The following is a 27831-nucleotide window of genomic DNA, read 5'->3' on the forward strand; positions in this document are numbered from 1 at the left end:
GTCAAAAGCGTGTACTCTTCCACCGAAGAAATATTTTGTTTTGATTCGATTGTTTCGGATATAGTGGACGCGTAGCTCTTTCAATCAATAATTGAGGTAAAATAGATCGATTATCATCGTGAAGACAACCTCATGGCATACCGTAGGAGTTGAAGTTGTCTAGAACCAGCTGAGGTGCGATGTATGTATAGGGAAAGAATGTCAATAAGTTTGTCTTTGATTCGGACTTGGCAACTTCAATATCTGGTACCTAGGATTTGTTTTTGAAAAAATAGCGCATGTTTATCGCCAAACACGCTCCGACATATTGTTTTCTCAGCCCTGATGAATAATGTTAAAATTGTGGGTGTTGTACGTAACTAAATGCACCGTGTCAACACTGGGAAAATTATGGGACTGAAATATAGTGTCCCATGTAGAAACTCCTGCTAGTTTATAAGACGTCCGAGACGAGAAGCCACTTACGTCGGTTTTGTAATAGTACCCATCAAGGGACATTTTTAGGCCTTTACAAGGAGGCTTAGGGGAGGAAATGATTTGCCTCTTTCAAAAATGTATAGGCATATTAGAAGATGTATGCTTAATGGGATTGTCAGACTCCCGCTCTTTAGTGAACAAGGGAACGTAGAAATTAGTCGTGGTCGGGGACATAGCCCTCTTATTCTCGGAGCGTTTCTTAAATAAATGCTTTAATTTTCCCCGCATAATTTGTACGCGAGGTATGTCGACAGTTCATGTGGAGCCTCTCCACAGTAGGAAATCTTCACGAAATTCTCTCCGCATTTCCCACACCGTGCCTTATTTCTACAATAGGTAGCTGTAGTATTGCATTGATGGCATAATCCGCGTCACAAAAAGGCGAACAGGTAGCCGAGCCTTGTACAAAAGAACAAAGTTTCGAAGAACAGATCTGGGTAAAAGCTCAGAATCAGACTGATTGAAAGTAAGTTATTTTCTTAAGTTGTTTGACGACTGTTGTTAATTATTCAGAGGATGTTATCGGCTGTATCAGTCAAAATAAAACGGCAAAAACGAAGTATTGCTTCTTAATCCGACAGTTTCGGTGATTTTATTTCACCTTTATCAAGGAGTCTATAAAATGAAAATATTTCCGTTACTGTTGTCTGTTTGTCTGTGGTTTTTTTGTACTCACTGAAACGGTTCGTTTTTTTGTTAAGTGTGTTTGTGTCCAACATAGGTTGTCCGGTGTGTGTTTGTAATGGCGTCCTTCTATAGCTAATTTAGTTTCAATGAAAAAATATATTTTATCCTGTACAAAAGTTGTACTTACTGTACATATGCGTATTTTTTACTGCATCAAATAATCAGTGTTTAAAAGCTTGTCTTGTTTTAGTGCTTTTATAGCAGCGAAACGCGGGTAAAACTTTGGCGCAGAGCGAGAAACCGTGGTGTTGTCCTTCCTACTTGTCTACTACTTTTGATTCGATTATAGCGTGTGTGTTTGTGTGAGTGTATATAGGGCGCTTGCAGAGCGCATGTGTATTGGTGAGCCGTTGGGCAGGCAAAAATGACAGTTGCATATAATGTATATGGAGCGAATAGATTAATTTTTTTTAAATAATTAATTCACAATATTTAGAGCAAATATGAGAAAATGTAATGCATTATAGGAATCACAATTAAACATTCATTGCATAACATAAAGTTTTCTATCGTTTGAACCAGATCTGCGGACAAAATAAGTAAAACATTTCCAAAGTTATGCTTCATAACCATGGAAACAACGAACATTCCAAAAGATTTTTGCCCAAAAAAGTGTTTCTTATTTCAAATTTGTGAAATATCTTGTGCATCGAGAGTTTATGCATACAAAAACGCTTCTAGACTTGAAAGGTTTTAAGGCTTACACAACTTAAGGGGGTAAGGGTTTCAGTATAAAGAAAACACTTTTTGCAATTTTTTTTTGGAAATTTGAGTGAAGCGAATTAATCAAAACTTTTGTACATTATAATATTTCCTTTCATTAATATGCTGTAATTTTTCTATGCAAAAATATCAACAAGCGAGTCGGATGCGAAGCTTTTTGTAGAACGTCTCTGAAAAAACACGACTTGCAGTGTTAACTGCCATTCAAAGACTACTGAACCGATTTATTTCAAACTTTGCATACACATTCTATGTAAAAAATACCTGACCCCTACGTTGAGTTTCAGAGATAATTTTTCAAAAGTTTTGATGGATTCCCTTCAGCTAGATTTCTAGAAAAATCGCAAAAAAGATTTTTTTCCTGCTGAAACCCTTTAACCGTCCTCCCACCCTTTGGTACAAGTTTTAAACATGTTGAATTTGGCTATCTTATCATAAATAGTAGGGTGAAATTTTATGCTATTTCAATACATATTTGTAAAATGTAGCTTGTAAAAAATATAAGTTTTATTTTTATAGATGAACAAATATGATATCTGAAGTGAGTGTCAGTAGATTATACAGGAGCGAATCAAATGTTTCTTACGTTTACATGCTTGGGTTTGGAAAATTTGGTTTGATACCAAGTCGGTCTACTTCAGTGCATTTAGTTTTGTACATTTCCGTATGATTGAACCGAGTTGTTCTGGAAAATTATTCGCCTGCGGAAAGCGAAACCATACTTCCTCATCACGATTGTCCTTTTTCAACCATTAATTACACACGTACTAAACACGGGTTTTTATGTAAAAATCTTCTAAAAATCCTTTGTGTTTATTAGCATATAATCACAGAGTATTATTATGAAACTGGGTGGATTTATGGTTGAGAATAGTATCATTTTGCTCGAACTTTTCAATTGCTGCATGGAACGTCAACAGGCAATGTGTGCCCAACAGATGCTTTGACTGTGTGTGTAGCAAGAGCCCTATTATTGCTGTTTTGTGATCATATACTATTGCGTGTTACATTGGTTGTCATTTTTCGTTTGTTTTGATTCTCAATATCTAGAGTGTGAATAATTCCAGCATAGATGGAATTTAAACCTTCTGTATCTGTTCGCTTATTAATACTGTTTTTGCTAGTGATTATGTGGCATACTTCTATGTAGGGAAGTGCATGTGTTTTACAGTTTTTGGCTAATATGCTAGTGTTTTCAAAGTCGAACCTGTGATTGTGTGTAATACTGTGATCCATTAGTGCTGTTTTCTCCTTTAGATGGGCAATTTGTATTTCTGTTGTGTCCGATCTAACCTGTAGAAGTTTGTCCCAAGTATTGTAGTGTGTCTTGTGTCCGCATATCCTGGTTTTTAGCATATTTGACGTCATTCCTATGTAGCATGAACTGCACTGTTTGCATGGAATACTGTAAATAACGTTGCTGTGGTGATCGGCTGGAACGGGATCTTTAATTTTTGTGTAGAATTTTCCAACTGTTTTTATGTTTCTATGTGCAAGTTGTATGTATTTGTAGTCGTTTTTCAGGTGTTTTCCAATTTGGTTTGATAAGTATGGAATGTATGCTAATGACCGGTAAGTAGTTTGCAGGTTTTTATCGGTAGTCTGAAGGGTGAGTATGTTGCGTTCGTGCATCCTATTGATGAGTCTATGTCGAAGTTTTTTGGGCAGTTGTTAAGACTGAGTTGTTTATCTATGATGCTTATTTTTTCGTCGTCTCGCAGGTTGGATGACAAATAGTTGACTCGATGAATAAAATTTTTGTCCATGTTTATCTTTTGATGGAGCGGATGGAATAAATTGTAATTCAAAAATCTGCCACTTGCGATGGGTTTCATGTACCACTCTGTTTTGATCAGTTGATACTGTTGTCGTATGAGCAGCATGTCTAAAAACGGTATTTTATTGTCCACTTCCAATTCATAGGTGAATTGAATGTGACTATTGTAATTGCTGAAAGTTTCAACAACATGTTCTAGTTTGTCCTTTTGGATTGCCATTATTAAATCATCAACATATTTTCTGACAAAAGGTGGTTTGAAAGATTGTAGTCTTATTACGGTGTCTAGAAGTGTTTCCATGACTAGGTCAGCTAGGGCAGGAGACAGAGGGTTTCCCATTGCGGTTCCGAAAACTTGTAAGTAATGTTGGCCATCGTATTTGAAGTAGCTGGAGTCGATACAGAATTCTACTATTTCCATGAAAAGGTCCAAGTTGATGTGCGTATGTAGCTTGATATCGTCCCATCTATGTATGATGTCGTGTGCTACCAGGGCTTTTGTGATTGACGTGAACAAAGCCGTCACATCTAGGGATATGAGTATATAGTCCGGTGGGAGTGTTATAGTGTTTATGAAGTCGCAGAATGAGAAGGAGTCTTTTATGTTGTATGAGCTATTGATCGAGTTCTGAATGATTTTTCCTATCATTTTGGAAAGGTTGTATGCTGGGGCGGTCATGTTAGGTACAACGGGCCGGAGGGGTAGTCCAATTTTATACGCTTTTGGTTGGCCGTATATTCTTGGACACAGAGCGTTGTATGTTGTTATTTGTGCGGATGTTTTTCTGTCTATTAACTTTAGATCAAAAAGACGTTTTCCAAAATTATTGTTGATTCGTTGAAAACTTGACGTAGGATCGCGTGTTATCGGTAGTTATGTTTTACTGTCACTAAGCATGGTGCGCTTTTTTGTTTATAGTCGTGTGCATTGATCAGTACCGTTTTATTTCCTTTGTCCGATTGTATCACACACACATCAGGATTGTCGCGTAGAAACATTTTGGTTGCTTTGGCAGCTCTTTCGCAGAAAACAGTCAATTGGTCCTTCTGCGTGTGGTGTTTGTTGTAGTGGATGTAGTTTTGAATCGAATTAGCTATAGCACATCGCGTGCGGTCTTGTACGGTTGTATCCGGATTCGTCTTAAGCATACTTTCTATGTCGGCGATTAGATGGTAGAAAGGTACTTCCTGGATGCTGGTAATCGGGAGTGCGAATTTGTGTCCAAGGCTAAGTAGCGCTTCTACGTCAGGTGGAATGTGTTTGTTGGTGCCATTATGGATAGCTTTTTTATTGTAGTTTGGAGGAGATTGATTGGCTGATTCTGTTGTGCGCCGAATAATTGCGTCAAACTTCTTTTTTGTGGCAGACGATCTTTGCAGAATGTTTTTAGAGTGAAAACTGGATTAACTTTTTAAGAACGATGTGGTGATCTCTGTTGGGATACAGGAACTCTGGATTTGTGTAATGAGCATTGTTTGTTGTTTTTGGAGGTTCTTTAGTTTGTAGAAGGTGTGTTGGATCTCTATATACAGAACTGATTTTTTGAATCTTGTGATGCTCTTGCTTAGCTTTTTAGTGTAAGGACTTTTCTCTTCGGATTAAGAAGCAATACTTCGTTTTTGCCGTTTTATTTTGACTGATACAGCCGATAACATCCTCAGAATTATTTTCTTATGTTCCTAGATTTTTGCTGAACGCAATTACTAGCGAACCAGAAATTTTACTGACTGGAGCAAAGGGTTCTAGAAGGAACCAACCTCATACTTCGCAATTAGGCCCCTGTCGGAGACTACACCATCAATCTCTACTTCCCAGGTGGGTATTTAGACAAGATACTTCTTCGTACACGGCCGAGTGTTGTTTATTTAGATCACTCTATACGTTGATTATTAGAAATGGCTTATTCTCGGTCCGGAAGAAGAACATCCAGGGGCCGGTTTTAGGTATCAGATGAATATAATTTCTATCGAAAAGGAGACTTATCAGCAATAATTTTGCCATCGGAGAAATATTCAAATCGACCTCCATTGAGCCAGAGGTGATATCGGTCGTCGGAGAAATTATCCCATTAGCCAACACTATCATGCGGGCTTCTGTACTCGCGAAAAGATGGTTTTATCGGAGGAAAAAGAAAATTAATGCAACGAAATTTATAAGAATGGAATAATTGGTTCTTAGTTGTGTAACATTTATGGTATCAGTAATCAATAAACACATTTTCGCTGAGCCGTCGGTTATACAGCCTATTAACAATGGATGTTTAAAAATAGCCACAAGCTATTTTCTGGAAATTTTTATTTTCACTAACACAACATTTGTCTTAACTTTCATCACTACAGGTAGAAATCGCTCCGAATCTTACTACCCACTCAGGAAAAAATGTCCCGCCGGCCATGGAGAACAGTATTCGGAGTGTTCGAGAGAAGAATCCTACGTTCAAAAATTGGCAGTACAGTAGGGAATATGGCGCAGACACATAAACCACGAACTGTACCAAATCTAGAAACATGCTAACAACAGATGCCTGATAAAATATGGCAGATTAGAGCGGGCTGGACATGCAGTGCGAATGCCGCAAGAGAGGTAAGCTAAAGTTGTGCTCAGTAAAGACACTGGAAGAGAATCTCGGAAGATGCGCATGCGGCGGGAGTTCAGAGACTGAATTATGGCGGATTAAGATCGAGAAAGTTACTCGCACATCTAAAATATATTCGGTCGTGAACATTCGATTCTTATCCCTGATTATGATTATAGGACTTTCGTGTGTGGCAGTACTCTTTAAGGTTCAACTGAGAACACCTCAAAAAGCGGCCATCTTTGAAAAAGAAAAAAAGCAGTTTTTTCTCTCACCGTTAGAAAAATCTTCATGAAAATCAATCATTAGTACTCTACCAATGCCCAGAATACATTGATTCATTTGCATGAAGATTTTTCCAACGGTGATAGAGCAAACTGCTTTTTTCATTTTTAAAGATGGCCGCTTTTTAAGGCGTTCTCAGTTGAACCTTAATCTGTAACTCCGGAATCAGAACTCCAGTTCAAATGCAAATAAATAGCAGTTAACATTGATGATATAACAACTAGTTATGAGAGTATGTTCGTTATTAATTAAAAACCATGATAATTATTTTATCTAGCAATTCCAGAACCAATTTGTATTACGGTTCGATGTTAAATTTGTTATTAATAAAATTGATGATGATTTTATTTTTAAATTCTCAATTCAATACGAAAATTAATTAAAAGCAATATCCAGCACACCATTCAATCCCCCACCTGGAGCAGCAAAGCAAACCAAATTGATACAATATAATTCCTAATGCAACCACGTTCTCGCTTGAGTCGTTTGGTAAGCTTCCCCGGAGCATATGCATCTGGTTTCACCGACCGCCAGGAGAAGGCGGTACCAGTGTCGGCGGTACAGTGCTGGCAGTGAGCGGTTGTTGATGGGCATCACCGGAGGGCTTGGAGGGATATTTTCCAAACTTGCCACCAACAGAGAACAAACTCAGCTGTTACTCCAATACGGGGGGGGGGGGGAGGGAGGTGTTGCAAGCATTTTCCCACCCACATTTTGCTTTGTGTGATAGTTAGTGGTCGAACGTTCGGTCGGTACGTCGTTTTCGATCTACAGTTAGCGAATTGTGAACACATGTGGATGTGGGTATGTGTTTGTGTGTGTGGAAGGAGAGTGAAATTTACTTACAGCTGCGAGGAATTGAAATTTGCACCTGTCACAGTCGGATTAATTCTGTTCGCAAGAGAAATGCAACTCAGCAGTTGGTTCGCGGAGTGCAATTTCCTCCCAGAATAATCGATTCGTGAGATTGGTAATACCAATAGTAATTTTTAGTACACCACATTAATGTTTCAGGAACGTACGGAAAATTAATTATTGATGATTTGGTGCAAATTTTGAGATTAAAATTCCTACAATTTAAGTTCGAATGAGTTGCGACTGTAATCTGCTCCATTTTTCATTTTCCGAGAAATGAGTAGCAAGATCCCCTTTGAAGCCTCATTATTCTTACAACTTAATCCTACAGTATTCATAAATTTACATGAATCTCAGAAATTATCTGATAGTCGAACCATACTTTAATCCTCCATAAATGATACGCTTGAATCCACCCCATCATTATTTACAACCCAATAAAACCATTCATTCCTGCGAGTGAACTTCCCGGTCAAACATAGTACATCCCCTATCACGATGCCATAAAACTTTATCCGCTTCATTCAGATAAGTGTACTTACCATTTTTCAATTTGCAGTTGGAAATTATGTCGTTCATTAATTCCTTATTTTTCTGTCGTTGATAAAAGGGAGAGAAAAAAGAAGAAAGAAAAAAATTAAATTAATATCGCCTGGAATTAATTGCTGATCACTGTCTGCCAGTATGTATGTATGTAAGTAAGTGTGTAGGTACATGTGCTGCATAAAGCTTTACATTAAAATTTTGCGATACGCAGCGACCGGGGACCGTGCCTCGACTGAAAGAGCATTATTTATGACTCAATTATAAATTATTTATTGGCTACTCCTCCGCCGGCGTTGGCTGGGCACGGTTCGCAGGAAACGGGTAAAAACGATTTACGCCGGTGGTTAGTAGCGGTTCGGTCGGAAAATTCGCGCTATCGGGGATTGATGGCTGAGTGCGCTTTGTTTGTTCAGTTACGTGAACTCATTTATGGGAAGAGTTTCCGGCTAATTGAAAGAATGGCTGTTCGAATATTATGATTTGACAAAAAAACAATGCGTTATAAATTTTTGAGTGGTTTAATAATTCGACTGTTTATTGTTCGGAAAACGGTGAAACAACTCCATTACGAACAGGATTACACAGAAAAGTTCGTTAAAAGAAGTCCTATTTTCTATCGCAAGCACACTGCGAACAAAGCAAACAGATTATGTTAGAAAATGGCGAACCATTTCCACTTGAAGCGACAACCGTGTGACATCGAATCGATCTTCGTTGCTTGACGTGCCTGGAAGCCAGACTTCAGTATACCGTATGAATGCAGATTTTGTGCTTTCGCCTCCTTCCAGATAAGCTTTTCCAGCAAGATGTTCATCCGTAATCCGCACAAGACAATGCAACAAACAATTTCCATTTCGAGAATTTGTGTCGGTTTGCAGTAGATGGCAAGAGAAAATCCCAGATGAAAGCAGGATCTTTTGAGTGAAATCGTAGGTGAAGTGCACAGTGATAAAATTGGAATGGTTTACATTGGGAATTTTGCAGGATCACATGAAATCCTGTTGTAAATTTATGGTTAATATACACCAGCAATTGTTTATCTGTTTGAGTGAAAATATATGCTATGCTTCGGTATCAGGTCATAAATTCTCTCTTAAGAATGATTTACGAAGAGTTAATCCATACCGTATTGTGTATCGAGAAGGCTGAAGCCTTCGTACGGCAGCATGACCTCGTAAAATACACCTGGGGAAGCATATGACGCATTACTGCTACATTTGAAGTTTCTTCCCATCGTTCATTATGCTAAAAGGCTGAACGGTTAACAGTTGGTCAAACATGATTAAGTGTACGATGATTAGTTATTGAAATGAACACACAGAAAAAAATCCGTCCATAAATTCATGCAAAATGATCGCGATTTTAGTAAACTCAACGATTTACGAAAACTGTGACCAACTTCCTGAAACTATGAACAATAAACCTTATGAAACTATTTGCGTTTCCAAAAAAAATTAGGGAACGTCAAATATACACATGGCGTTACATTCGAATATTTGGTAGTGTTACTATGGTTATTCCCTGGACATGTTTAGTTTTTGTTATGATCCTTGCTTATAATTTGGACTATATAGCCAACACGCTAACGATGTTCATGACTGCAGGAGCTTATTCACGATTTCTGTGATTTCTCATCACGTTACCATGATATTTTTTTCATCTGTTTACTATCGGATGTTTCTGTCAAGCAGCGTGATTTATATTCTTGATTGCAGGATGTCAGTAGCGGTTGTCGTAATTTCTATTCACGTTAGAGTAATTTCGGGAGAGATGCCGCGTCAGGAGAGATGCCGCACTTTCTATATCTCTTATATAGGGTCACTTTTATACGGTAATATGATATTGTGAGTTTGTCTTTTGAAGAATTACAAGACTGGAGATGTAAAATAATCCTTATTATTAACTTACAAAATTTTTATTAATGATTCTGTGCGTCCAGTTGCATCACGGAGTGCCGAAAGTTTTTCAGTACCACATTTGTAACGATATTAATTAGCCCACTGTGCATACGACTGACAGCATTACTTTCAGTGCCATCTATCCGTCAACGGGAGACTGTCTTGCTGATGGAAATTTAAATCACCGAGATCTGCTCCACGCACTCCCCTTCGTTTTTCCCACCCGTAGAAGGATCAGTTACAAATGCCGATGGGACTGAGCGAGAAGGAAAATGCTTTTGTGTTCCCAAGATCACGCCACTAATTGTCTCAAAAAAGACTGATCAGATCACTTAAGTGGAGACTGTCGCACCCTTTACACGGCGGATAGGTAGAGAGTGAAGCCATTAGCCAGAAAGTGAACTAAATTGATTTCGATGTAATATTGTACCCAACGGTACCGCTAAACTTGACAATATTTGTGTAGAGCACGGTTACGGTGCAAAAGATTACTGTTTCTGTAAGGTGAGCTAAATTCCGACCGATGTCATTAAACACGTGCTAGGCACATAGGGCTAAAGCCTATTTTATTGCAGCCGTTCTCATAATAAAGCTTAAGCCAGTGAAATAGGCAAGCAAAGTAGCCAATCAGTCCGAATTGTGCGGTCTGTACCAGTATAGTCAGGTAAGACATAAGCAGAAACGGAGGTTATCTCATCTAATCGATCACGTTGACCAGGTTGAAAACCCGCGCCAACGTGGGTTTTTTTTGGGGCTCGTAGAACCGACAACTCGGCGCGTACGCATCAGAGCGCCCCTCGTCGGAAAATACAGTTGCTACATAACACATCGTCGCATAGAAGGTCGGCAACATAACCCACCCGCCGAGCATTACGTGCAACGTCAGAACTATACTCTCCACGTGCCACCTGGCGGCACATAGCAAACCTGTCACGAGGCTATCGGAGACACCGTCACCCACTCGAGCTATGTTTTATGGTACAAATTCGGGGATGATTGCTACGAATCGAGCAGCCTACTGAAACATTCTGCGTAAGTAAGTTCATCGAAAATCGACGCACGCGGTCGCTCACGCCTGCCGCCCGTCAACGTCACCAACCAGTTCCAGTTACCGCCGTCACCGTCACCAACCAGTTCCTGTTCCCGCCGTCAACGTCACCAATCAGTTCCAGATACCACCGTCAACGTCACCAACCAGTTCCCGTTACCGCTGTTCACCAACTGCAGGTCAGATCGATGCTAGGCTAATGAGTTAGCATAAGTGTAGGAGTAAAGCTTGTCCCGGGACCTACAACAAATGTAAACCAACTGAAAATACACTATGTGATCATGAAGTGAAACGCCACTCCTCTCAAGCTTAAAGGTCACCGGCAATCTCTCCCTAAGGTGAACGCGTAGATTTTAATTTAGTTTACCCGTGTTTATTTGAACCCGCGATTAGCTTACCTTTTCGATCTCTTACTCGGATTTAGTCTTCTGCTCTTTTTTGCGTTCGGGAAAATCGAATGAGACATTGTGTTTGAGCCACTTTCATTTACCCGCCCGTGGTTAGAGTCTCTGGCCGGACTACCGTCTTGCGTCGGCAGCCTTCCTTACGGAAGTGGCGCTGAAGTTGCCGACGTTGTGTGCACAAACGAACCGTTACACATTAAAATTTCGTTCTTTTAAATTGTTCGATTTTTTTTTCGTAAATCATGTATCGGTTGAGTAGCTGGAACCTTTTAGAAGACATTCTGATCATGAGCACGATTATCCATAATTTCAGAGGAAAATGTCGTCGTGCGGCATCTCTCCCATACAATTGGGAGAGATGCCGCATCAAAATTGCGGGTGAGATGCCGCACTCGATGGCGGAGGATACGTTGCTAAAATGTATTTTTTTTCACCTCGAAATGTCATTAAATGATCATTTGCGTCAGATATAGATTATTAATAAGGTATATCCACAAACTAACGGACCTAACACAGTGGCATATAGGAATATGAGTCTATTCATCTATATATTTGAACGAGCGATATGTATCTAAGTTTTAGTTTCTTCGGTTTATTCTTTAAAGTTTCAGGCACTAATTTTAGTAAACGCATTGATTTGTAGTGATGTTAATCTTGGGATAAAAATGAAAATTTCGACGAATTGATGCTTTTTAAAACGAATCTTTCAAGAACAAACCAAAGTTATATAAATGCGTTGTTGGAAGAAACAACCAAAAACTGATTTTAAGGAACCCCTACCAATATATCGCTCGTACAAACATATAAATAAACAGTGCCCTTAATTAAGTTACTCCCACTTAACCGTTACACAAGGTTGCAAAAATAAAATATTTGTAAAATGTTGAATAAGAAAATGTTTCTAGAAATGGTATTAGCCCCTTAAGAAAAATGAAGGTGCTGGCCGATTTATAGGTGTAATCAAACTTCATGAAACTCAGCTGAAGACCCCTAATCACAAAAACATCAATGATAGCTAAAAATACTTTTGTTCACCATTTTTCAGTTTGTGACCATGGTGCGGCATCTCATCCGCACATGCGGCATCTCTCCCGCAATGACCTTTTTTTTTAAAAATGTTCATGGAAATTTGATGAATTTTTTTTTTCATGAAAAAAAACCATTTCACAGTATTCTCGAAGCTTGTCGAAATTGATAAAAATGATTTTATCAAATATTGAATGGTTTACTTCGACGCAGGATCGATTTTAAGAAATGTGCGGCATCTCTCCCCAAATTACCATATCATGATATTTTAGTCACGAGAAGAATGATTTATGTTCGTGATTTCAGGATCTTTTTTTTTTGGCCAAACTCGCTCTTTCTGATGATTATCGATTTTTTTACTCGGAGTAACGTGTTAATAATAGGAACAGGAACATAAAATTGTGACTAATTTGCGGTATCTCATTTTGTGAACTACATTACGAACACGATTTGTGCCCAGGAATGCCACATTGAAATCTGTGTTTTGGTCAACAAATCTTTTTACCATCTGTGATGACTAAAGCAGGAAAAAAATCACAATATTTCCAAAAATCTGTGAAAATTTTGAAATTTTCATTAAAATTCCAAAAATCTGTCACCTGTAAAAAAGTCTGCGATCAGAATTTGTGAAAAAAAATCGGTGACATTACAGAAAAAGTCTGTGAATATGAAAACCCTGTTTGTGTCTCTATAATGTGTTTTTGGTGCTCAATGCAGTTTTCTTTTTCTGTCCAGACACCACACTGAACCTTATCGAATGAATTTCGATGTTCTAGGTCCTAATATTGTTCTCATATCTACTGCCCATGCCTCTTACTGGTTGCTAGCAGCTGGACATATGACATTTCATGGAATAGTGCATGGAACAAAAATAATCCGACGAATAATATTCCAAATTTTGTGAAATAGTTCAGTGAGAATTTAATGACCATGCTGCAGGAAATTGAAAATATATCTCCTAAATTTCACAAACATGCAGAAAATCGTAAGTCATGTACTAGGAATCATGAATCAGATCACGAATGACTAATATTTTATGATTTCGTGAACAGTTTTATGAGCACGAATGGTAAGTCGTGCCTACTGTACTAGGAATTATGAACCAATTCACGAATGCAAGAATAATATTTGATGATATTGTGAACTATTTCTCGAGCACGGATATTGGATCGTGACTAATATGTTAGAAATAATGAATTAGTTCACGAGGATTGAACTGAATATTAATTAAAATCCGAGTTTCGTGAAATAGTCCACAAGAAAGTATGAAGACTATTTTGATTTTGACATAATGTTCCTAAGTATATGAATAACACCATCAATGATTTTATGAATAATGTTCATAAAGTTGTGTACTAGTTCACGTACCTAAAATGGAATATATTCTAAAAAAGCTTTTCGCAGGCGTTAGTGAAGAGAAATTGAACATAATAATAAAACACACGATTTTTGATCGCGGTCCTGTTTTCCTAAGGTAAAAACGTGATTGTTGCAAAATTCATGGCAATTTATCCACGATTCTGGGAACAATTGTTTTCCGTGAAGTGACTACAAAATACAGCATGTGATTAAGCTTCCAATGTCTTCATTGCCAATTGTCGGGTTTTATGTTTCATCATGTTTTGTTCCATTATTATGTTTACTTTATTTGATGCCAAACGCCATTTTGCTTTGAATCGTTTCTTATTTCTAGTTATTCCCTAGTTTTCTTGAGGATCTACCAACCTTTTGCTCTATATTTTCAATTGGGCGCAACTCTTATGAGTTTGGAGGGTTTTTGCTTTTCTCATATAGCAAGGTTATGCAATCACTATAAAAATCGTTAACCCAATCCCCCCTATTTTTTTTTTTGGCTTGTAAAGGCTTAGGTAGGAGTACGCAGTAAGGGGTTGCTACTTTGAAATTATGACTAGTTTAAAATTTCTTAACTGATCCTCCTCCTTGATCTGCCGCTGGTTTCAAGCGATGTTTCAGTGTCGACACATAGTATCTCAAAATCGTGGCTGTCGATCCATTGTATGTACTATGTGCAAATCGCACGGAATATGTAATATACATTTCCACCATTGTATTGAACATAATGAGCTATGGAATCGTAGTTTTGACAAATGAGAAAGGCAAAGGAAAAATCAATATCACTGATGTACTCATTATTCGGAAACTTGCTTCTCTTTTAAAGGAGGCAAGTTTTGAATTGCTCTTCCTAAGGGTCTAGAACTTTTTCATTTTAGAAAAATAAATATCTATTTTTATATAACATTACTCGATTGTACGTCGATCTAGCAAACTAACTTTTTTAACCTTTATGAATAATTGGCATCAGAAAATACATCATTAGTTTAGGAAGTATTCGTATTGTGTTCATTGAATTCAATTTCATAGTTATGTACCTGTATGTATGTACCTATTGTTTAATAGTTAAATTTAGAGAACTTTGTTTACAAACGAGCATCCCTTTGTTCGAGAAGTCATTTTATGTAGATCAACTTCAATGATTACAGTGTTTGTTAGTACATATGTTATAAAAACATTGACATAATATCTGCTTCCTACTTCAATGGTAAGTGAGTAAAAACTATCTTTGTGAATTAATCTTCCGAAATTGGTAGAAATTTTGAATACTTTCTCTTTGGATTTGCGGTCAATACACTAAAATATTACCAGACTTCCCATGAACAAGTCGACAAGTTTGTACCTGTGTACAAAATTACGTGTATGTGTTCAACGGTTCAATTTCAACCTCAAACCGCTTCGATGTACAGGTTCGCCTTGAACATTGAACCTAAGCGAACGATGTACAAACTCTAGTTCAAATATCCGTGTACGTACACCGGGTGCGTACAAGAGAACGATTCGCACACGGCAAAAAGAGCCAACGCTAGTGATGATGAGAGTGAGAAAGCGAAAACTGGTGCCTCGAACATATGTGTACGACACCGTGTACGTACATGGGGTTCGGTTGTGCAGGCGAACATGTGCACGTGTTTTGGTACGAAATAGCGTGTTTGAGTTCCTACACGAAGTGTGGGTTTAATATGAGTACAAAACCAGAGCGAACGTTGTGTACGATGTTTATTTGGGAAGACAGTATTTTATCTTGGAAATACTACTTATAAACTTATAAACGTTACAATTTTTTGCATCTATCGAGTTGTGAAAGGATTTTGGACCAATTAAGGGTTATAAACCTGTTATAATAATTACTATTATTATTATAATACTCTTTCGTGTATATTTTATGTTATTAGAGTTTTTTGCTCGGGATTCCTTTCCGACACTTTTCTTATTCATAATTATATCATTTTCGAATTTGTTCAGGCCATCTTACCATTATGTGATGTATTTAGATCCGTTGTTCCGTCGATTGATCAAATCGAAATAATTGATAAATTGAACTTTATAATTTTGTCTTTCCCATATTTCCTATTATTGAATTGCTACTTTGAACAAATACAAAATCCCTAAAATCAAATAACATCCTGCAGCTTCCAAACATTTTCCTGCTGTATACAAAACAGAACATGAATTGATTTCGCGGAAAATATAATTTTCTACTAAATTGTGAACCACTGATTTTATGTGTTTCTAAAGGTAAAGTCTTTCGATCGTGTTTTAACTCCTAATTTTCAACGAAACGAAAAACGAAAACAAATCTTATTGATATAAAATTGTTCAAAGAATCCATAGAACAGTAATAGAATTTTAACCCATTTTTTTAATAGGAACCTTGATCAAAAATATATTACGAAGAAAAATAAATTGAAGATTTGTTTCGCGAATTTCAAGATACCTAATTATCAACGCGAAACTGACTAAATGATGTCTTCGAAGGTTTTCTTAACATAACAAGTCCGTTCCTCTAACGGTGTGTGCTCATTGATTAAACCTTCCAATAGGGAGATATTTGATTTCGACTACAAATTGAAGATTACCCTAAAAATAATATCTTCAAAATGTTAAAAAAATAAATGTTCTAGGCCCCCCGATAGAATATTTCAAAGTTATATTCAGATGAAAGAGGAGCATCTAAGCTTTCGCTTAGTGAGTAGTTTAGCGGTTCTTAATTATTTTGTAAATGTTTTCTACCAGAGTGAAAGATTCAATAGCAGCCGATGGGAAGGTTATACCTTTCATTTGAGACTAAGTTTGTGCAAATCGGTCCAGCCATCTCTGAGAAACAGAGGTGACATTATTTTCACATTCAGTCCAGATTCGATTATCCGTTGGGTGCAGAAAAATTTCGCTTCGGATAATCGAATCAAAATAAATGTTTTTCTTCTTCATTAAATATATTTGTTATATGGGTCATTCCACGCGAAGTCGATCGTGTAATCGACCTTCGCGGACTTGAACTAAATTTGGAGGAATTGTTCTTCTAGGGCTCATATATAAAAACCCAAATTTTTGTGTCAATTGGACCACCCCTCGGGTCATGGGAGTACCACCCCCCGTTTTGACAAATTGTCAAAACCCTTGATTTTCTTTTGATCATATCTCCGGTTTTATTTACTCTAAAATCAAATCGCAAGATGGCTTTTGAAGAAAATTATTCAAGGAGTCTAGAACAAATATTAATTTTTGGCGGCAGTGCTGCCAAATTAAAATTTAATTTTTCTTTCAATACATATATTTTAGTTTTGAAAATTCGAATTATATCGAATTATATTCCTCAGACATTTTTACATAAAAAAAACACATATAATCTCAACATAATTTAAGCGGATCCTGATATACACCGTTTCTAAGGAAAGAACTCGTAATATCCCACATAAAATCGCAAGCGCGAAACACTAAAAAACCAACTTGAGTATTCTAAGTTCAAACATAATTTTTCGTGAAGCAGACGGGAAATGATGAAAAACTACGTTTTTGGTTTGCTTCTACCAGATTAGGGTCGATGGTCATCATTTGAAGATTTTCTCAATTTTGGTCAATAAAAATGGATTTTTATATGAGAAAATGCGAGTTTTTCCCTTCAAAACGATGTATCTCAGGATACGATCAATTTATATTGAGATTATGTGTTTTTATGTAAAAATGTCTGAGGAACACGATGGCATTAGAAATTTCAATATTAAATTATATGTATTGAGTTGAGAGTAAAATTAATTTTTAATATTTAACTGAAAAAATCGCATAATTGGCAGCTCTGCCACCAAAAATTAATAGTTTTTCTAGACCCCTTGAATAATTTTCTTTAAAAGCCATCTTCGGTTTGATTTTAGAGTTAATAAAACCGGTGATATGATCAAAAGAAAATCAAAAGTTTTGGCAATTTGTCAAAACGGGGGGTGCTCCCATGACTCGAGGGGTGGTTCAATTGACCAAAATATTTGGATTTTTATTCATTGGCCATAGAAGAACAATTCCTCCAAATTTGGTTCAAATCCGTGAAGGTCGATTTCATGTATGCATCTATTTTGATCACTTCGCGTGGAATGTCCCATATGTTGAAAACAGGATCTAAGGTATATCCATCAATGTTTGACTGCTTGGAACTTTTTTTTGTCAAACCGAAAAGTGAAACGAATATCGATCACTTTATATTCTATAAAGTGATAGTAAGACATGTAAGACATAAGTTATATAGCCAACGTATTTTATTTTAAAGCATTGTGTTCGATTAAATTGAATTAATATACCTTGATTTAATAATTATTATTAAATAATTAATTATTATTAATAATAATAATTATAATAGAGGCGCATAAAACTAAATTCTTTGCGTGAAACTTAATTCAGTCAACTTAATGCTGGTTTCGGTAAATTCAGCCAAAAATAACAACTGAATTTAAGAACACCACTGGTTTGTACACAACAACAAAACTTCGGGAATCTTCTAAGAGAAGCAACTTGCTAGATTCCACTAAGAAGTCCAAACATTTGTTTCAAACCCAAACAAACACAGGTCCAATAATGGACGCCTGCTGAACAGTCTGCTTGGCGTCGCCCAACGTTTGTCCAGCAAAGGACCAATGTTGGTCTTAAAGGCTGTTCCGTGCATCTACTTCGTAAAGAATTATTAGCGCTGTTCTTTTCAGAGCAGTGCAATGTACTAACTACAGTGAAGATCCTATTGTATTAGACCCCGTGTTTGTCCACCACAGAATTACAACAGATTTTGTCAGTTTTTTGACCCGTTTTTTCCAGCCAAATTTAAGACAAAGTCATCTGATTTAGTTCTCTTATGTTACATGATCGAATTAAAGCGAATGGCTTTTACAAAAGTGTGTTAAGAATTCAAAATGTCTTAAAATAGCGTGTTATTAAAGTGATTAAAAAGTTTCGATTTTTTAATTAACTGATACGATAATAGACCGACTCCGAAGAGTTGTGTAGGATTTTATATCATATTTTAGATAGTCCCAATCAATATGAAACAAAAATGTTCAGATTTGGTCATTCTTCAATACATAATGGAGCTGCCAAAATCGGTCCTTGTGTTCATGCTACAAATTACAGAGAAAATCACAGATTTTAAAATTTTGTTCTTCCAGTAATTATAGCTGGCGTCTAAAGGAAATTATAATTTGTAGCCCATCAAATAGGCGGATAAAATTTTATAGCACACTGCATTAAATTGAAATATTTCTTTTTTAATGTAGAATACATTTAAGCTTTCAATATAGGGGTCCCGTTTCAAAATATCGGCTGCGGCGCCGCGTCAGATTTTGAACGTTAATAACTTTTAACATACTTAACAGAATGATTTGATTTTTAGGCCAATTTGTTGAAAATATGTTCCTCTATGCTGTATTAAAATTTGAAGTATGTATAACATGCACTAATAACAAAAAATTGTGTTTTGAAAAATCTTTCGAAAACGACTCGGAAAAGTGAAAATTTTCAGCCCATCCCGCACACAGCCGTCACTATGGTGGACCAACCGAACAATAAAATAATGAAAAGTTTATATATAGGTCAACTACATGTTTGTTCCTATGATTATTCGCATTGGGTTGCTTGACGAGAGCAGTTGGTGGGGAAAAGACGGCATATTCCTTTGGTTAGGCCATTAGAAGCCGGACGGAAAGGAAAGGCTCATGCACGGCACGAGAACGAGCGAGAAAGCGATAGTAGTGCATATTAGCGCGATTATATAAATATCTGTCGGTCGGTTTTTCTCATCATTCGTATTCGTTCAAGTACTAGCAAGCAGCCAGTCCACCGAAGGAAAGCAGTTGGCAATAGCGACGGACGGAAAAAGTGCCCCAGCTACTGGTGCCTCATCGGAACTGTCGCCCTGCAAGAATTTCGCCCCAACTAAAGGGCAACTAATCTGTAGGCTATCGTTCCAGCGTCTGGTTCGTGAGATTGTACAGGACTGCAAAGTCGAGCTACGCTTACAAAGCTCAGTCGTAATGATGCCCCGAGAAGCCAACGATGCCTACTTGGTCGGTTTGTATTATTAAACTGGCTCACCGTGTCCGCGGGGAGTGCGTCTGAATTATGCTCCCGCAATAAAACAAACGGTTCTTTACAGGACCAATTAATTGTGTTCTAATAAGAGTTGAACTGAAATATCCATTTGAGGTGTTTAACAATTTTCAGCAAGTAGATTAGAAATACGATATGTGGATAGAAAGAGAATTTAAATTATCCTCTCTCGCTCGTTTTCGTGCACTGCTTTTCCATTCCTTTCTGCTGCTAATACCATCATAACAGATCATAACTAAAACGAATGTGCGTGTTCCCCCACCATCTCATGGCCAGTGTTGCCACAATTGCATGTTGCTATTACACTTTGAATTATTTTATCGATCCTCTCTAGTATTGATAAAATATAGAACGTGCAAAATACACTAGTCGCGTGCTTTTATTCGAACTTTTTGGCAGCCTCCTTTGATTAACTGCATAAATCATTAGATTTAAATTAACGTCTCGAAGTGAAGTCACGATGCTCCGGTTATGTCACAGACATTACCCACCCCTCTTTTTTTTTAGTTTAGTAGAGCGAATACGAACTACTATCGCTCTCTCGCTTGCTCGTTTTCGGGCCATGTGCCTTTTCATTCTTTTCTGCTACTAATACTAGCATAATCAAAACGAATGTGCGTCTTCCCACCATCAATTTAGTGAGCTGTGTTGCCAAACGCATTTTCAATTTTTCATCAATAACATTTCAACAATATTTTCAAAGAATGCTGTAGATTCGAAAAAAGAAAAATAGTTGGTGATGGAAAAGAATTCCCAATTAGAATTTTTAACCATAATTATAACGAATCATTTGAAAATTTCACATGCAAACGTAATTTCGTTGCGTATCATTAGATTTGGATTAACGTCACAAGTGTAGTTACGACACTCCGGTTATGTCGCAGACATTACCCACCCATCTTTTAATGTAGAATATTTAATCTAGAAATCAGAATGTTCCAATGGTCGTTTCAGGCGACTTCAACATAGATGTTTCAAAACAAGAGAATTTGAAATTTGTTCATTTTATGAATGAATGTCTCAAGCTTCTCTGATCCATCACAAGCAACTACACTTGCAGGCACATGCATTGATCTTGTATTTGTCAAAAACGTCAATGCAGAAACCCGAAGATATATTTCGTACTTTTCATATCACAGACCAATACTTTCTTTAATTGATCCAGTGGTTTAATTTCAAATGTAAACAACGCTTGAAAAATTATAACCGGTTGACGACCTACACCTACACCAATCATGTCAGAATCGCCTCCTGGACAACAGCTAAGCCCGGAAATAGTAAGAAGTCAGAAGCATCCAACGAGAATCGAAGCCAGCGCATCTCCCCCACCAAGGCCAACAACGCCAACAAAAACGGTCCTTTTCAGGACCACCATCATTTTTGTAAAGAATAATTTGAAATATTCCTCGCCCAAATCACCTTTTGTCCGAAAATTCCAATGAATATCAACATATTTGAAGAACGTGCTCCTTATGTATTCTACATCTCTCCGGTTATGTCGCAGACAATACCCACCCATCTTTTTTGAATGAAATTCCTTATTTTCCAAATTATTGTAAATTTTACGAGAGTTTAAAATTTTGTGCTTCCAGGAATTATACCTGATATCAATTTCTATCGATTTTTGTATTTAAATATTGGGATAGAAAAAAAAGTTTTTGTTGTTAAAAATGTAAAATTTCTGTATTTCTACGTATTTTTGTGAAAATATTTTGAGAGCATAAAATTCTGGTCTTCTAGAAACTGTAGTTAGTATCAATTGTAATTGATTGGTATACAAAAATATGTGAGTTGTCGAATCGAATTTAAAATTATATGATAAATAAGTTAAATTTCTGTATTTCTACGAAGTTTTCATTATTTTTTAGAAAATATTTATTCTTTCAGAAACTGTAGTTGGTATCAAATAATAAGTTATTGAGGTGTAATGTAGTTTGAAAAAAAGTAATGTTCTGATAATCGAAACAATTTCTTCGTATGGTCGGACTACGGATAATCGAGTCATTTTCTACGGATAAAGAGTTACAGATAATCGAGTCTACGAATAATCGAGACTACGGATAATCGAATATGGCCTGTACACACATACACACATACATACACACATTTTCCGGCATTTTCCGATCTCGACGAACTGAGTCGAATGGCATATGACATTCAGCTCTCCGGGCCGGGATTGCGTTGACGATTTTTAGAGCGATTGCATAACCTTTCTATATGAAAAAGGCAAAAAGCCTATGTTCCCTCTTTTGTATATTAAATTCGATTCCTAGTTTTAAGATAGCTGCACTGTTGTATATACCATTGAATTTATAGTTTTAAGATAGCTGTAAAAAATCCCGCTTGCTGTTAAAAAATATTTCAAAATTGTAACCTCCTAGTTTTAATATATCCAAAATGTAAAAAAAAATGAATTTGGCACCGCCAAGCTAACGCATTTGTGCCTATCAAATAAACGAGCTGAATGAAAACAAATATGTAATATCCATGAGCTTTAGAATTGCATGTGAAAAAACAAACAATTACCTACTTTCAGTTTCAATCAGTTTTAACTGTGCTGTTACAACACATTCTGTACGCCTTTCTGCAGATTGGGACGCGAGTGTGAAAATTCCCGGGAGGATAAATGTCGACGAATATCTTCACAACACATGTTGTTTCTCTGATGGTTGGTAGGTACCCGTACCTGTGAAATGTATGCAATTGTCGCTGGGAACATTATCACCCGTTGGCTATACAAATCATGTACCTATTCTGTATCGAATTCGTGCTAGCACCGGGGACGAGAAACGATGTCAATACCACTCTCACGTATACTGGAATATTTCGCTCATGTTAGAATTGTGTCTGTTTCGCCAAAATGGAGTTGCAAACGATCTCGTTCGATGTTGTAAAAATCAATTGGGAAAATGTTAACGATAATTTTCTTCTATTTAACCGGTAATAGTTTTTCCTCACTTCGTATATTTTCAGATAAGCAAAAGCTGGGTTAGTATAAGTTGAGAAATTTTAGTGTTACAAAACCCCACAGTCTAGAAGGTTCACTGAACGTTGTGTACCAAATTGTGCACCGAAAAATCATCCCCGTGTCACTTGATGAAATGTTTCAAATTAACAAAACGCCAAACACAATTAAGATCTAATAAATAAACTTAAAACTAATAGAAACCCATCAGCGGAATAAATTTTGCCAACCCGTTCGTATTTCGTGCACCAGATCCGCGCATTTAACCCCCTCCAGTTCGCTCACTAATGGTGCGGAGCTTGTTCCAAAATTAGCAGCCGGGGGAAGGAGGTAGGAGATATTTCATCAATTTAAAACAAACATTCCACTGAGTGCCATATTAATTAGCGTTCTCCAATTACTGTCTGGCTGGGCTGGCTGGCAGAATGCTGGTCGTGATGGCAAATTAGCGAACCCGACCGAACCGACGACGTCAGCAGCTGACTGCGCTTTTTCTTTGGCCCTTTTCATTGACGGAGACGCATGACGCCTGCGATGAAGTGGCGAAGGGATTTCGACCGCCCAATAAATCATCTCTGTTGACGGACGGCCGGGCGGCGGATAGAGGGCTATTCAATAAACAAGAATCGACCCGGCCTGCTGCTGTGAGCCCATCCGTTGCCAGATTGATCGAGGTTTTGGCCGTGGGAGAGTGGAAAATTGGTGTGAATTCAAGGGTGGATTGGAGTATTAGAAGTGTAAACGATATTTGTTTACTCGTCTAATATGCAATTTTATATGTAAGATATGATATTCGGCGTTTACAAAATGAATCTGTGGATGTTAACCAAACTTCATCTTGTTTCAATCATGGTTTCTAGAGACTGTTGTGTATCCATAACGGATATAGATTTAGTACAACTAGAAATATAGCTAAAAATTGGCTAGGCTCTATTGATCATATTTTCAGAACTGTAAATAAATATATAAAAGATATCAATGTCTTTTCTGCAGTCGGAAATCCTAGTTAAAATAAGTAAAAAGTTCGCAAAATCCGAAGGAGAAATTTAGGAATGTATAAAGTTTCATCAGAATCAATAAATCTTGATGAAAAAACGGACGTGAAAACCTCGAACTTGACTTCTGCTTAGTTTCCCAGTTCCAAATCGGCTTTGAGCCTCCGAACCTCCCAATTGAGTTTGACTTGAAATCCATCCCAGGCGGCTCCTGTTTCTTGTGACCAGGGACTATGGAAAATAAATATGAGATCCTTCTTACATCTATGTTATATAATTAGACAATACATTGTGTGGTGATTTCTTGATTCTGGATATTTTATCTGATTGTTGTTTTTATAGGTATAGTAAGTGGAGTAAGCTAAGTGGATACGTAAAGTAGCTAAAGTGAATGTTTGTGTATTGTCTTATCAGATACTGCAAGAAATTCCCCGTTCGTCGACAGTCGAAACTGCAATGAGCAATATATAAACAACTTCGCTGCTGCACGATATCAGTCCCTTCGTAGAACCTGATAGAAAAAGATGACCCGATCCTTGCTCTTGATTTTAGGAGTATTCTGTGCACTAGCTCTTGGCCAGCAAATGAAGTGCTTCTCCACGACACGCTATTATGTTCCTCCTTTCAGAGTAAGATGAACGAATTCTTCATTCGATAGGCGAGTTTAGAACTAATTCTACCATTCCATTCAATCAGGCCAACTGGATCCGGGCAACGGAGTACTGTTTCAGCATTGGCATGCGAATCGCTATCGTGCAGACACCGCAAGAACATAACACCGTTGTCGAGTTGATCAAGCAGTCCGAAATCTTCAACAACGCGAGCACCATCACCTGGCTGGGAGCTAGTGATCTTGCCCGGGAAGGAACGTACATCTGGCATGCGACCGGAATACGGCTTCAGTATACCAACTGGCGACCGGGGCAACCGGACAACATGAATGGGATCGAGCATTGTTTGGCGTTGATGAACATTCCAGAGCAGGGTTGGATCTGGCACGGCAATGACGGACCGTGTGAGAATGAGCATTACTTCGTTTGCGATAATGCGGAAGCGGATAGATATGGGGGGATTTTGTAGTATTCTGTGAATGAATTTTTGTTGGAAACTAAGTGAAAGATTTTTATTAACATATCGAAGTAATGTTCAAATGATTTTCGTGGGATCGCTTTATGCTGTACGATACACGGTCGAAAGAGCTTGGCAAAGTAACAGTGTTAAATGATTTGATAAAAAAATACCCGGGCATTTTTTTGAATTTTGAATGAATGTCCGTTCCGGAGTCCCCAAATGGTCCCATCACTACGAGAACTACTCTTATGAGGTAATTCCAAGAATTTTAATCTTGCCAGTATTTTATTGAAATAGTATCCCTATACTGTTATGTTACTTGCGGAAATCCGAAATAGCGGGAACCAGATGATTTCATCCGATTCATTTTCACAGAGTCTAAAAGTAAATGAGTTCGTGAATCCAAGACATCCAAAAGTGCCCAAATCTGCTGAAAAAAAGTTCGTTTTGGGCACCCTTGCGGTCTATTACATGGTAAAAAACAAGAAGTCCTTGCTCAGGCCCCTGTTTGCCGCATCATAAATTTTATTATTTATTAGTTGTGAGTGGATGATCCTAATTGTATGTTCGCATGCGTGGCCAGATTTATATTATCGCGAAAGCCACAAGCGTTTCTATGTTAACGTATTTGATCACATGGCCGTTTTTATGACACGAATACTAGCGTGTGTAAAACTACATCTGTTTCAACTCGTTTATACAACTGTGTACCCATTTGTATATTTTCGAGGGTATTTAAATTTTCCCACGGCTTCTTATTCTGATGTATAATTTTGAGTGTACCATTCAGATGATGGAACAAAGTGAGCACCCCATCTCACTGCTGTCTGCCGCTATGGCGCCCAGAGACTTGTTGTCTAGTATATATATAAGTTCTGTATTTTCGAGTGGTAGCTCCAGGGAGAGTAAGATTCATGATCGCGGAAGACCAGGCGTTTATATGTTGGCGGTATGAGACAGTGTTTATAAACTCATACTACGCTGAAACTTCCAATCAAAAACTCACTTTTTACGTAATATTCGATTCACGTAACTTTTTTTTCGCACTATATTCGAAATAGCGAACTCTTTTACGAACCAAGTTTGTAAAAAAAAAGTTTGTGTGCGTGTAGTACGGTATGAAGTTGTACACGATTTAACATACCTATTGTTAGCTATCTAAACAAAAGTAAATAAAAGTTGAGTATTTTCAGAATTGGGTTGACGAGACAACGAAAATTGCTGTCTGAAGCCATTCCAAAATCGAAAATGACCACTTCGGGTCGAGATAAGTCCCTATTACCTCGACAATGGCCCTCGTTTCAGAATGGGACTAACGAGTAGATGACACAAAGCAATGTCTGAAACCATTTTGTGAATCAAGATGGTGACGTCCGGTTTAGATACATTCTTTATAACTTCAACAATATGAGTATTTCCAGTATGCGAAAATTATGTAGTAGATATATATGTATAGATATAGTGATGAAATGGTTATAGAAAATTTTACTTAATCGGAAGTCACAATGCTGGACTTTAAAAAGCCGTCACATCATCTACTCGTCAAGTCAGTTTAAAAAATACCTCTGTTGTTACGGTTATAGAGAGCTTTACTGAACCGGAAGTAGCCATCTTGGTTTTCAAAATGGCACCACACATCCGTTTTCTTCATCTACTCGTCCAGCCCGTTCCAAAACGATCCATACTGTTAGGGTTATGGAGAATATTGCTAAACCGGGAGTCGCCATCTTGGATTTCAAAAAGGATTTCAAATATCCATTTATATCATCTATTTGTCAAGCCAGTTCCAAAAATATTAATATTGTTAAATTATATTAATTAAAATTTGTGAACTGCTTTGACGAAATTATTTGAAATAAGAATGTAAAGCGAATGATCTCAAATAACGAACACATTTTTACGAACTAATTCAATTCACGGTGTATGCTGATTTATTTTGAGGAACGTTTCTATGATTGCGAGATAGTGGGCGTAGATAAGTGTGAATGATTAAGTTTGTCGGGTTTGTGTTATCGCGAAAAGCTCGAACGTTTATATATGAATGTGCGAGTTCTGTACATTAATTATAGATTCATTCAGTTAAGGTTGAACAGAGAAAGGGCAAAAAGCGAAAACGAAAAAAGCAGTTTTTTCCACACCGTGTGTTAGATCTTCATAAAAATTAATCAGCATTACTATAACAACATTCTACATAAGCTGATTGATTTTTATGAAGATCTAACACACGGTGTGGAAAAAAACTGCTTTTTTCGTTTTCGATTTTTGCCCATTCTCTGTCCAAGCTTAAGACTAGTTGAACGTACGACTCGTATACTACAATATATTTAAAAAAAGCCATTACATATTCTGACAGTCATGAGCAGAGCAGCAAAAAATAGTTGAAATGAATTATAAGAAAGATAAAAACATACTGGACATAGCAAATATACACTAGCATTCCGAACACCGTAAAGGAATTCCACCAAGATTCGTCAGAAAATCTTTAAAATCGTTACCGGTAATCTTTCGATTTTTATGAAACTTTACACGTTTCGCAGACATGAAATATTTCCTACAAAATATCAGACCATTCTGACTGTAGAGCATGTTTTAGAAAGCGTAGAATATTTTTCATACAGCATTTTCCAAAAAGAAAAAATCAACGAATGAACTCACAATTTTAAGGGTTTACACCACTACAGCATCTTTAAAAAATGAAAAAAATTTTATTCGTCCAAAACTTCCTTTAGGGCCTTGAAAATGATATAACAATAAAAACCACAGGCGACAATAATTGCTATATGTTCTAATTTTCAATTCTGCCGCAAAGTAACTTACGTTCACTCCGAGCGCACTGAAAACATTAACAGTATCTTTGGAGCTGGCCGGCAACGTTACTCGAACAAATAATTTTCTATCGTTTTGAATTTTTTACGGCATATTCAGAATTGATTTCTCAAGCGACGTGCGTAGGATTTTATTTTTTATTGTTTTTTTTTTAATTCTCCAATTTTGTGTCAATTTGTCAAATTTTTGTCAATTTTTGTGACATTTTCAGCGTTTTTCCACTAAAATGAGCGCC

General features: G+C 37.2%; 2 protein-coding genes across 2 annotated transcripts in view; one reads left to right on the top strand and one right to left on the bottom strand.

Annotated features, from left to right (window-relative positions):
• LOC131688324 (rap guanine nucleotide exchange factor 4-like) overlaps positions 1-27831 on the bottom strand; it is a 491347-nt gene that overhangs the window by 224662 nt on the left and 238854 nt on the right. The window contains exon 5 of the mRNA XM_058972527.1: positions 7923-7974. Coding sequence (XP_058828510.1) covers positions 7923-7974 — 52 coding nt within the window. The remainder of the gene's footprint in view (positions 1-7922; positions 7975-27831) is intronic.
• On the top strand, positions 24197-24942 carry LOC131693722 (perlucin-like). Its single transcript, XM_058981808.1, has 2 exons — positions 24197-24328; positions 24396-24942. The coding sequence occupies exons 1-2, from the start codon at positions 24224-24226 to the stop codon at positions 24777-24779; spliced, it is 489 nt and encodes a 162-aa protein (XP_058837791.1). The 5' UTR covers positions 24197-24223; the 3' UTR covers positions 24780-24942.

Source organism: Topomyia yanbarensis, chromosome 3, assembly GCF_030247195.1.
Source record: "Topomyia yanbarensis strain Yona2022 chromosome 3, ASM3024719v1, whole genome shotgun sequence".
NCBI lineage: Eukaryota > Metazoa > Arthropoda > Insecta > Diptera > Culicidae > Topomyia > Topomyia yanbarensis.